Source organism: Poecilia reticulata, chromosome 12 (assembly GCF_904066995.2).
Source record: "Poecilia reticulata chromosome 12, P_reticulata-male-v2, whole genome shotgun sequence".
Classification (NCBI taxonomy): Eukaryota; Metazoa; Chordata; class Actinopteri; order Cyprinodontiformes; family Poeciliidae; genus Poecilia; species Poecilia reticulata.
This window is the reverse complement of record NC_088841.1, coordinates 23,106,884-23,119,482: the sequence shown is the minus strand read 5'-3', so window position 1 is coordinate 23,119,482 and position 12,599 is coordinate 23,106,884. Positions and strand designations below refer to the sequence as shown.

Genomic DNA, 12,599 nt, shown 5'->3' with positions numbered 1-12,599 from the left:
GCAACTTCAGTTCTGGAGTTTACAAACATTTACAAACAAGGGTTTTATTTATTTTTTCTCAAATGCTAAATGTATGTATGTTTTGCACAGTTTTGGCATAATAACTCCTCTGTTTGCCTTTTTTAATTTCTATACGTAACGATTAATCGATTACTTATGGCGATTAATCGTTTCAGTCCTAATGTTGACATCAGGGATGGCTGTGTCCAATCACAGTGAGAGTAAAACGCGACAGCCATATTCAATTACAGCGTAAACATAATAAACACAGAGAACCTTACAGATTACAAAACAAGCCAGCACTGCTGTCTTACCTCAGGTTGTCAGCTTCCTGTGTCCTCATGCTGGATGAAGCCATCTCTCCAACACCCGCCGATACAAAGATCTCATACTCCCATGGCTCCAAGTAATGTTGAATCAAAAAGGGTTTTAAAGATGGGAAGAATCAGGGAAAACCTCCCGGCACGGACAGCTGATGCGGTGTACAACAAATTCATAATTTCTGAAGGCAGCCATCTTGTTCAAGACATCCGTTGAAGAAGGCACACACAATAATCCCATAATTACAAAAGTCTTGGCATTTACGGGTTAAATACTTTAGACTTTTAAAGTAAAAACGTTTCCCCAAAAAAGTCCCATCAAACAGGACTAAACAATAAAGCAGGAGTCGCGATATTAGTCTCCAGAGCGGGTCTTGCTAGCTGAATCAGAGGCTAACAAAGCCGAAAAAGACTCCCGCTTTATAAAAGCAGCACCAAGATCCACTTTTAGGACTCCTGAGAAATTTTAAATTCAACCGGAGGTTCGGGAGTCCCGGTTTCCGCCTTTAGGTGAAACCATCCTGATAAAATATCCGTCATTTTCCTGTTTCATTTCTCGGCTCGCGCCAGTTGAGCTGGAGCTTGGCTCGTGTCACGTGTATGGAGCTAAAACAGTCTCATAATTCACAAACGCTCAGAAAAATTCCACTTTGTATGTTTTATGCAGACATATATTTCTTAATTTACAACAGTGGTGTCCAAAGTGGGTCCTCGAGGGCCGGCATCCTGCATGTTTTAGTTCTGTCCTTGGTTTAATGCACCTGGATCCAAGATGGCTCATTAAAAGGGCTAAGAACATCGACAGGCTGAAAAGGTTGTCACTACCACCAGGGAGAGAACTAAAACGTGCAGGATGCCTGCCCTCGAGGACCCACTTTGGGCACCCCTGATTTCCAAGCTGCTTTTGCCTTGTCTGTTGTGCTGCATTTGTGTGTGAATTTTGAGACCTTGGTTTTGTGCATCTTGTTCTGTGCATTTGTGTGTGAACATCAGGAGTCTCAAAATTCACATGCAAATGCAGCACAACCCACAGGCAACAAGCAGATGGTAACTCAAGAAATCTGTGTTTGCATCAAAAATACAAGTGTGTATCTTGATCTGTGCATTTGTGGTTCTCGATTTGTGTATTTGTGAGTTATGAGAATGTTTTTGCTCCATACACGTGACTCCATCAGCCAATTATTTTCTTGCACGACTTCGAAGCGCTTGCATAGGACAGAATATTAAGACCACACTAAGAAAAAAGACATTTACAAGAATAATGTGATAATACAAGAACAAGCTGACTATTGTAATTTTTTTTCTTTTAATGTGGCCTGGTGTACTTGCAAGTCATGTTTTTAGTGAAAAAAAAAGCAAAACAAAAAACCCCCAATAATTTATATGTATTTTACTTGTTCAATAGTAAATAAAACAAGCGATAAATCAATAATAAAATAGTGAGGGTTCTGTAGTACATTTTAAAAAGCTCTTTAAATCAATCTGAAACAAAAGTATCTAGTGTTATGAAGTCTAATAGTCATTCTTTCCTAAATACAGTGAACAACTGGTATTTGCACAGGTTAGGGGCCACAAGTGCATTTTGTTTTAATTCTTTTAGGTATGAGTATAATCTACCAAAGGAAAAAAAAAAAACAGTCAAGTTTTATGCAGATTATCTGTTCCACAAAAAAAAATCAGTAAATACTGAAGTGTGAACAGGCGGGGGCTCGCTGCAGCTGTCTTTTGCCAACTTTCCATTAAAGGAAGATTTCTGTGAAAATGTCTCCCTGGAAAAGACAAACTGTCTTTTTGCATCAAATACACTTTTACATTATTCAGACGCGATGATGCATTCAATGACAGAATGTAGCTAAGGAATTAATATTACTGTCCATTAAAAGATGCTCAGAAACACCCAACTTTTCTGAGTTGGAGGTCTACATTTTCAAATAAAGATGCAAATATTCAGCAGCTTTAATCTTTATTTTTGATTCAAACAAAACCGCAAATATAGAATCACAAACACTGATCACAAGCTTTGAAGATATGGGTCGTAAAAAGTTTTTCATTTCAAGCAAAAACAAACGGCTTCAAGGCAACACCAGTCTCTGACAGACAAAAAAACAAAACAAAATGGAGCATGTGACTGCTGATGGCCAAAGTGACTCATCAGAGTTTCCAGACTAAAGATGTTTCCTCAATTAGCAGGACACTTCAGTTGAGTTCACTGAAAATCTGCAACACACAAAAACCAAAAAAAGTATCTGCTTTGTAAACAATCTGTTGAAAGAGGCAGATTTCTGACCAAAGTGTTGTAGCTTTACAATAGTGCGTGGGTGTCCAAAATGTGGCCCGGGGGCCATTTGTGACCCTTGAAATGATTTTGTTCGGCCTCTGGCCACCAGTGAAGGATGGCAACTATTTGGTCAATGGAATAGAAAACAACCAATGACCCAAAAAATTTGGAAATAGTTTTTCTTTTAATAAGTCAAAAGAACAAAGGTCATTTGTGATTTGGATGTAAATTTAGTTTATTGCTAAGCAGGCTGAACAAAAACATGATTACTTTTTGCATTTTTAATTTAGTAAAAAAGTGGCCTGCATGTTTAAATTTGCCAGTTTTGGCCTTCAGGGCGAAACGTTTGGACAACGACAGCGCCAACTATAAGGGTTGCAGACATTAGCCTTTATTTCCAAAACAGAGCGGGAGAGAGCAGAAGCTGTTTTTATTCCCCCCACACACACACACACACACACACACACACACACACACACACACACACACACACACACACACACACACACACACACACACACACACACACACACACACACACACACACACACACACACACCTCCTGACATGATATGTTTTAGCATAACAGCCCATCATCCCTGCAGCCCAACAAACCACATAATTTGTGCTCATGTCCACTCTGGCCTGATAAACACTCCCTGGTCGACTCCTGCGGTTCTGGTTTCCAGGTCCAGGTGAGTTTCTGCAAGTCATTGTGAGGCAGCTCTCTGCGCTGATGCAGTGGAGTCCAAAGAAAGTGGCTTTTCATCGCCGCGTTCGCCTGTTCAGTGCCGGACCCGGCCGTACAGGGACATCTGGCCCAGCAGGGGGAAGGCGACGTAATAGCCGAGGGCGGAGCCGAGGACGACGCCCAGGAAGATCCAGACGTTGTAGGACATGACGCAGAGCATCAGCATGTAGCCGAGCGTCACCTGCAGGACGTGGAGGCACGTCTGGATGACGTGCAGCAGCCAGCTGCAGACCAACACACTTATTTCATCATGTTGCTAAGTTGGGGTGAAACGGTACACAAAAATCTACACTATCGCATATCTTTGGTTCCCTTCAGTGAAGAGAAATTAATAAAAATAGTCAAAATGGTTGCTTAAGGCTTCTTTTTTTACTAAGAGTGCAGATATTTGAGATGAAATGTTTAAATTAGGGCAGAAACGATTAATCAGATTAATTGCGATTATTCAAATAACCGTCAACTAATTTTGGAAAACGATTAATTGTAAACTGGAATATATGGACGTGAAGGTAAAATAACATTTAGAGGAGTAATTAGGCCAAAATATACATACATTTGAATTCAAGATAAAAATATTTCACCTGCTTCTAATTCACTAAAAGGTTGTTGCATTTTAGGAAACAAAATATTTATTTTCTTATTTAAAAAATATATTCCATTCTAGTTTCATTTCCGATATTAATCAGAAATTATTATTTTTTAAGTGGTTAAAAAAAGAAATAAAGAATTAGCTCTCGGTTTGGTTGAAGTGAACTCTGGTGCGGTTTGAATGTGAACGCCAAGAGGACCAAAAGCAGGAAGTGGACTACAGCACAGGGAATTCTGGGTAAATACAACCCAATAAACACGCTAACTAGCGTTAGTGGAAGAAATGTCTTTTTTCTTTTAACCAGACATTTTGGCGCTTACAAACGCTCAAATCTGACGCTACTCCATTTTTGCACAACAGATCATTGCATTTTGCTCTTAGTTCCCCACATAAACAATAAGTATGTTTGTCCTGGATATGTTCGGTGTGAATATGTGTAATCGCTTCACTCTTACTAATAAACCTCATTCCCACCTGTTCCTGGCTCTGAGCGGCTGGGTCTCTGTGGGGGTGAGCGAGGACTCGGAGGGGCTGGCGTCCAGCGCAGAGCTGCTCTCCGTGCGGCCGGACGACGCAGCGGCGTACGCCGACAGAGGCTGGGCCAGTCGGGAGCCGCTGCTCAGCCAAACCCGCCACACTTTGAGGATTTCAAAGACGACGGTCAGCAACAGGACGACAAACACCGACAGCACCATGCCTGCAGGCAGAGAGGAAACAGACAACCAACTCACAGAACAGCTACCAGGGTCATCACAGCCGACTGAAACCGACTAAATGACGAAAACTGAGAACGTAGATTTCAGTTAACAGAACTATATAGTGCACTTATAAAACTAACAAACTAAAATTATAGATATAATATCCTTAATTTTCATATTTATGATTCTATTAGATTTTCAAGATGATGTGAAATTGATATTTTTCCCCAAACACAAGCAGTTTATGTCAGTTGTCTGGAAATTATGGCGCTCCGTATTCCTCCTGGCGGCTACGCTACGCTAAGCTAGTCCACAAAATGGCTATTGAAAGGCAGGATATGCCAGAGTTGGCTGGTTGTTCAACAATAAATGATTATATATTTTAAAAATTATATCTTCTGTTGAGCTTTCAATAGACAATTACTATACGGCAGTGGTCCCCAGCCTTTTTATTACCGCGGACCGGTCAAGACTTATTTTGCTGCGGCCCGGGTGGGGGAGGGGATGTGAATCGTCAGATAAGGCGATAATGCGATGGCATGTTGGTGTTCCCTCTAAATCCTGAATATACCCAATTTGGGTGGTCTTGGCCCTTTTATCAAAGCACGTGGGGTTTTTCATGACTTGGAACGAGAATATAACCTGTTCAATGTGACAGGGAGCCAATCAGAAAGTGCGGTGACGTAAGAACAGAGAGGAATCCCAAACAGCTGACATATCGAGCAACTGAGAGTCTGGTAGATATCAGAGATGATATGTGGAAATGTTTATTATTATATGTAAAGGTCATTATTATACATGTTTATTCAGTAAAAAATGTTAACTATGAAAACCATATTCACCTCCAAATCATAGTGCAGCAAATAGAGCAGCGTCGTCTTTTATCCACCGCCTTTTCTATTTGTTACGTCTTTTATCTCTTAAAATGACTCCACAAACTATCACTATTGCTTCTACATCGTCATCCGTGTTTGGTTATTCTAAATTCCCGTATGCTATGTTGGGAGTTTTGTGGATTTTCTTCTGGAATCGGGATGTTCGTGACTGGAATCGGTTCGTGTTGCTCCTGCCTTGGACACACGAACCGATCGAACCTGTTGGACTTTTATCAGCTCTGTGGTCACAGAGGTTTGGAGAATCGGCTGACAATCTTAAATCTTTCCGTCTAGACCAGACTTCAGACTCACAAGCTCTACTCATCTCCTCTCGACGCTCTCCGACTCTGGTCGCTATGGTAACGTTTACATATCCCTTCAAAATAAGATACAGATACGCCACAAAAACGAACATTTTACTTTTGTGAAAATTTTAGCTCACAATAATGACTAACGGGAGCCCTGAGCTTGTTTCTCTGCAACGAGACGGTCCGATCTGGGAGTGATGAGAGAGACAATAACACTCAAAGTGTTGCTTATATCCATAGCCTGCTTGGTCTCTATGTGGCGAAGCAGCTTGAAGCTTCATTGCCTCATTAGCAGCCGGTCGCCGCATGTTACGCAGAGCGGCTTGTAATGTGGGACTCGCCTACCGGTCCGATAAATCCATTCTCCTGTCTCTTCTCTGGGCCTTTTCCCCTTTGCAAAGAAATTTTCCAAAGACATCTGATCTGTTTCTTACTCATTTGGCTGCTTGTGGCCTCAGTGTTGGCGCGCAAGTAACCGAGAGAATCCGGTTATAGGATTTTCAAAATAAAAGATTCTCCAGACTCGGAGAAAAACGGAAATATTTAATTATTTCTTGTGCGGTCCGGCACCAATTGGTCCACGGACTGGGGGATGGGGACCACTGCTATACGGTACTTTAATTATTAAAAAACTAAACTATATTTAACTAATAAAACTAGCAAACACTCTGAAAAACTAATTAAAACACAAAGTCACAAAAAAACATTAACTATAATGAAAAACTGAAAACTATTATAATTCTGACAGCTATCAGACATTTTATCATATTTTATCTTAAGCCAAAAGCAACAAAATCAACAGGCGTTCAATGCAAAACTTAGAAAAAATATCACCTGTTAAACATTATTAGAAGTTTCATTCTGACCGTCTTTGTTGTTAAACATTAAACTGAACGTTTGCAGAGCAGAACAGCATCTGGTTTGTTCTCATGTTTATGAAACCTGCAGGCTGGGAGGAGTTTGTTACTGGAACAGAGACGTGACTGAGAGAAACGCTTCGAAACCAGGAACCAGATTCAACAAAGAAAACAAAAATAAACCTTTTAAACCCCTTCCTCTGAGTTAATTAACAGCGCATCTAAATGAGATCAATATTAAGATTTCTGAAATAACTCTGACAGATCAGTTCCAGCAGAATAACTTAAATTAAATGGATGAATGTGTTGATTTTAATCTTAATATGTTATTATCTGTTAAGCAAATATATTTAAAAAGTATTTATGTGATCTTTTGTGCTCAACCAACCATTGATCAGAGTAGTTTTATCTAAAATTAAAATACTCCATCAAATACATAAATGTATATATTTTTAATTCCGTCAATAACAGTTGCATTTATTCATTCATTTATTTCATAATAGTGTTTTTTTTACACTTTTATAAAGATACTTGCAGCTATTTTAGGGACATTTAGTTATACATTTTTTTACTGTTTATTTTATGTTCTTGTATTCAAATTAGCTTTCTTTGTGGGGCGGAGCTTAGAATATAAAAAAAATAAGATGAAGAAGAAGAGAGATGATGCCAATTTCAGGCAGATTTTTTCTGAATGTTTGAAATTTTGTACATTTATTGACCTTTAAAAGCATCTCAGACTTTCAACAAAAGTCTTGAAATTTGATTATCTCCCGTTATTGTGCGAGTTTATTAGTATTTATTAGTATTTATTAGTATTATTTATACATTGATCTACTACTAAACTCTGCAAGCAAATATAGAATCAAATAAACTGTTACATTTTTGTCACACAACCTTTTTGTTTTATTATAATGTGAATTAATTCCACCAAGTGCTGCACTCTGTTTAGCCCCGCCCACTGAAGAGGCTCAGCCCACAACGAAACCACGCCCATATCGGAAGCCCCGCCCCCTCAGTTGGATACAAGAACATGAAATTAAACCAGTTAAAAAATAAATCCCTAACATACATAACATAGTGCTACAAAATAAGTATTACAAAATAACATTATGAAATAAATGATTAACTCTGAATTAAAATAATTGTTTTGTTTTTATTTCATGTGGACATTTATTTATTTGGAGTATTTATTGCCTATTAACAGTATTTATGTAAGTTTTCTCTTTGGCATTCAAATTGAGACCCAAATAGTTTGACTTAAATAAAATCTAAATAAACTAAATTCAGATAACATTTCAACAACACATCTGGTTTCCTACCAGAACCTGTCTGGATGTTTGGGGATCAGTTTTAGTTTGGTAGTTTGTCTCTGTGATCTTTTATCATGCGTTCTGATCTGTAACATTTGAACAAGTCGTTCCGGATCTGATGGGTTGACCTCAGGTCAAAGGTCGTCAGACACGAAGGAGCCTTGCTCACCTGCAGGGCCATGAACGTTCCAGAAGTCGAACAGCAGGGTCACGCTGCTCGACGCCTCAAAGGTCATCTGATAGGGAAAAGAAAAGAAAGAAAAGCTTAAACCAGTTGTTTACCTGAAATGTTATTATTATCATTATTATGCTTGCTGGTGTTTGTGGAAAGCATATGAGCTTCATTTACTTCATATTCAAGCTACTAGATAAGTTCTTAATAACTGAGCTGCAGCCTCTGCGTGACCCGATTTCACCTGCAGACGTGACTCTGTTCAGAACAGGTCAGATCACTTCAGTCCAACTTTCCTTTTGACAGAGATCCAGACAGACGGGACGGTTCTGGGATTCTCTTTTCTGTTTCTCCAAACACAAACAGCAGTTCCTGAAACGGTGACGTGACTGGCAGCCTGCTGCTGTGGCCGATCTCTCCCCGTCTCTTCAGTCAGAGTGGCACTTTGTCCTCTCCAGCTGCTGTGGATGTCGGACTGAGACATTCTTTGTGTTCTGTCAGCGGCCCGGCCCGGCCCGGCTCGTCTCCCGTCCGTCATCAGTCCAGGTGTGAAAATCTCTGAGCAGCTGCACTCACAGCCCGACGACAACCTCTGAACTCCCAGTACTTACAGCGCCAGAACCTGCAACGGCATGGCGCTTTACTGCACTCTGAGGCGCTTTACTGCGACTCCAAAGTTTTACTACAATTCTTTTACTACAATAGTTTATCACAATTCCAACGCTTTACTGCAACTCCAAAGTTTACTACAATTCCAGTGTTTTACCACGACTCTGAGGCGCTTTACTGCACTCTGAGGCGCTTTACTGCACTCTGAGGCGCTTTACTGCACTCTGAGGCGCTTTACTGCAACTCTTTAACTCTTTACTGCAATTCCAAAGTTTTCTACAATTCCAGTGTTTTACCACGACTCTGAGGCGCTTTACTGCACTCTGAGGCGCTTTACTGCACTCTGAGGCGCTTTACTGCACTCTGAGGCGCTTTACTGCACTCTGAGGCGCTTTACTGCACTCTGAGGCGCTTTACTGCAACTCTAACTCTTTACTGCAATTCCAAAGTTTACTACAATTCCAGTGTTTTACTGCAACTTCAAAGTTTTACTACAATTCCAGCACTTTACTGCAACTCCAAAGTTTACTGAAATTCCAGCGCTCTACCGCGACTCCGAGGCGCTTTACTGCTGAACACGGCGGTGTCTTCTGTTCCCCAGGAAGAACCGCCCTGGTGTTGCTCTGTGATTTGCTTCCTGACATCTTTTCTGATTTCCTTCGACTTTCCCATCGTGTCGATCCAGAAAGCAGAGTGTTCCAGGTGTGGCCTTAAAATCCATCCTCAGGTGTGACTCCAATGAACTCAAACGTGTCGGTTAACCAATCAGACGTTTCCTAAGCTATGACGTCACACTTCTGGCTTTGAAGACTTGAATAAACTCGGGGAGATTCTCTCTCTCATTATTGTGTCTTTTAGCAAATGGAATAAAACTAGAGAAGTTTGATCTGGTTTAACTCCAGACAAAGTGAAAAAATAAAATGTGTTATTTGGTGTGTAAACTTCTGGTTTCATCTACACTCATAATGATGAGATACGTGACTTTCAATGAACAAAGTTATATAAAAAAGAGGAAGAACTGCATCCCAATTCATTTTAGCTTCCTCCATAATCTAATGTTACTTTTTCTGTTTGTCCACTAAACGTTCAAAACATCTGAATAAATACATCAAGCTATTAATAAGCATATTAATAATAAAGAAGCGTTTCTGGGAACGCAGCAGACGTGTTTCATCAGGTTATGAGTCAAGTCAAACAAACATGAGTCGACTGGCAGGCTGATGATCAGGAGATTATCCAGAAAGATGATTGAGAAAACCGGGATTTTCCATTTTTCCAGGTGAACAAAGAAAACCGAAGCGCAGACATGAAGTCAACCTGATAATCTGAAACCCTAATATGCAACATTTTGCACAACGAAGCACATTTTAGAAGTGACTGTTTTGGTTTTGCATTTCAAAGCGATTTTAAAGTCACCGTTCTCCAGGTTTTCTGACGATCCGTCATCGTTTCCCTTTGGATTTTTGTTGCTTTTCCACTCAGATTCCCTCAGATACTCGATCATTTCCAGAGAAAAATCCTCCATGTGTTTATTAAACCACTTAACTCCAACCTGTTGATGAGTCAAACAGGTTGAAACACATAAACTCTCACAAACTCACATGAACTCGCGTTGCGTCACCTGAAGCTTTAATCTGCAGGTTTGTGAAGCAAACCCAACAGCTTCCTTCCAAAGTCTTACACTTTTCACATCTGGACAGGATTATTCTACGGTAAATACAGATTTTGACTTCTAAAACCTTATTCTGTTAATAAAAATATTTTTAAAAAATAGATGCAGTTAAAGCACCACTGGTTCAGATTACGGCTGTCATTTCAGACAAAATGGACGCCTCAATGCACTGAAATGTTTTGTTTTTTTTACAACATTTCTTATGAGTTCAAACATCTGTGAAGGTTTTTTTTTTTATCAACTAAGAACTAACAAAAAACTAATTCATTAAGAAAGAAAAGAAAAATCCAGTTAAAGATCAATATAATTTGGATACAACTCAAAAAACACCATTTTATTACAAATTTATAATTTTCTTTTAAATATTTTAACACGGAGGAGTAAAAAGAGGAAAATAGTATTTATTTTTGTTCGTAATCCATTTTCTTTCCAATTAATCTTTAGATGTCATGATTCATAATGTTTGACAAACGGCTAAATGGTTAAAGTTTGTTCCATTTCATTAATCATTCTCTAGACTTTGGCAGCTTTTTCCACTCATTCTTAATCTTGTTTTCAATCATTTTCAGAAGATTGTAACTTTAAATATCTGCAGCTGGGATGAAAGACAAGTTTTCTTCCAATTTCTTAAATGAAAACTATTTTTTGAAATACAAAACAGTTTGACAGAAAACTGGATTTTAGCATTAGCTAAACCTGAGCTAACAGTAGCAGCTTTTGTTCCCTTATCCACATTCCTGTCACTTTTAGACACACTACGTTTTCAGATTATAGTTCATTTGGTAAATATCTTCTTCATAAAAAACACTATTTAAAAAAAGCAAGTATTCAAAATAAAAAAAACACACACAATTAAATAAATCAGCCAAAGTCCAAATAAAAAGCTATGGATTTTAAAATCTGATCATTTTCCAAACTAAAGTGTTGAGATTTTCTACATCATTTTAAAATTATATAATCATTGAGCAACTGGACTGATTTTCAGGGACGGTGAAACTTTATATTGATCCAGTTTTAATATTTTCTAACCCATATTAATAAAAAAAACATTATATTTAAAACCACAATACTGAAGTTGTTAAAGGTCACAAAAGAGCAACAAATTGCTTCAACAAACAAAAACCCCTCCAGTTTAGCGCCGTAAGTCAATTATAAAGTGTGTCATTTCAATATAAATGAAAGTAAAATTTTACTTTTTCCCCTTTTAGTAACTTAGATATTCGACTAAAGAGACACGTTTGTAAATGTAAATATATTCCTAATCAACATCAAACTCCACAGTTTCTAAGTTTTTGTTGGAAAAATGTTTAAACCAATATTGATACAAACTATTGAACATTTGTGCAACAGTCTCCAAACCTGTTGAATTGAACTGATATTTATGAAAATATGCGGCTTATTACGTATCTAAATATGCCAACTATGGGACAGCTGATAAGGAGAGATGTTTTATGATCCATGTTTTACTTCCAGTTTAAAACAGTGAATGTTTGCTAAATTCATCAAACATTCTTAGCTACATTCAGTAGTTAAGAAAGGATTTTACACACACGAATAATATTATAATGGAGCATAACTTAGAAAGCAACATAGCTTCCTAATATGTTGGCTTTGTTTCAACTCCAAACAGAAAACCTACCTGCATGTTGACGGTGACGCCAACAGTCCGGTTTCAGCTGGTGTTGAGTTCGAGTCCCATCAGAACTTTAGCTGTAACTCCGAGCACCGACAGGAACGGGCCACCAGCTGAATGCAGCCCAGCAACAGTCAGCACTTCTCTAATGAACAGAATCACAGCGGCACAGTGAGGGGGAGGTTAAACCCGTGACACAAATAACCTCCAGAGGCTCACGGGTAATGGAGTCTTTTACAGCCATTCAATTCCAACGATTAAAATAAATGTTCCCATCGGTTCAGGATTAAAAACGGTTCAAAAGACGAGCTCGGATTCTGTTCTAATCGCTAAATAATGCAGCTTATTAGCGTTAGCTCTCGAAGCTAGCGCAGGCGTTAACTTAAACCGTTTTTTGCTTACGACGCCATAATGTTTGTTACTGGTACCATGTGACTAGCGGAAATGGCCGAGCGATGCCGACTAGCTTCGGCGTCTTAACAGCTGATCAACTGAACTCTCTCGCGGTCAGCTGGTAGGAAGTGGTG

At 39.0% G+C, this 12,599-nt stretch overlaps 1 protein-coding gene across 2 annotated transcripts; it reads right to left on the bottom strand.

Moving 5' to 3' along the window:
* Positions 1 to 2,266: 2,266 nt before the first annotated feature.
* Positions 2,267 to 12,530, bottom strand: slc31a2 (solute carrier family 31 member 2). Of its 2 annotated transcripts, none has more exons than XM_081613961.1 (4): positions 12,079 to 12,530; positions 8,156 to 8,222; positions 4,413 to 4,635; positions 2,267 to 3,573 (listed from the first exon to the last, which is right to left on the bottom strand). In XM_081613961.1, exons 1-4 carry the CDS (start codon positions 12,082 to 12,084, stop codon positions 3,384 to 3,386), a joined length of 486 nt encoding a protein of 161 aa, XP_081470087.1. In that variant the 5' UTR covers positions 12,085 to 12,530; the 3' UTR covers positions 2,267 to 3,383. The 2 variants fall into 2 exon arrangements, with proteins under 2 accessions (XP_081470087.1, XP_081470088.1); XM_081613962.1 differs by lacking the exon at positions 12,079 to 12,530 and adding an exon at positions 8,403 to 8,928.
* Positions 12,531 to 12,599: the final 69 nt, after the last annotated feature.

Bases quoted from the DNA above. Each gene is read 5' to 3' on its own strand.
- slc31a2 (XM_081613961.1), bottom strand. The intron at 4,636-8,155 runs GTGAGCAAGGCT...CTCTGCCTGCAG, and splicing joins GAACGTTCATGGCCCTGCAG to GCATGGTGCTGTCGGTGTTT. The intron at 3,574-4,412 runs GTGGGAATGAGG...GTTGGTCTGCAG, and splicing joins CCGCTCAGAGCCAGGAACAG to CTGGCTGCTGCACGTCATCC.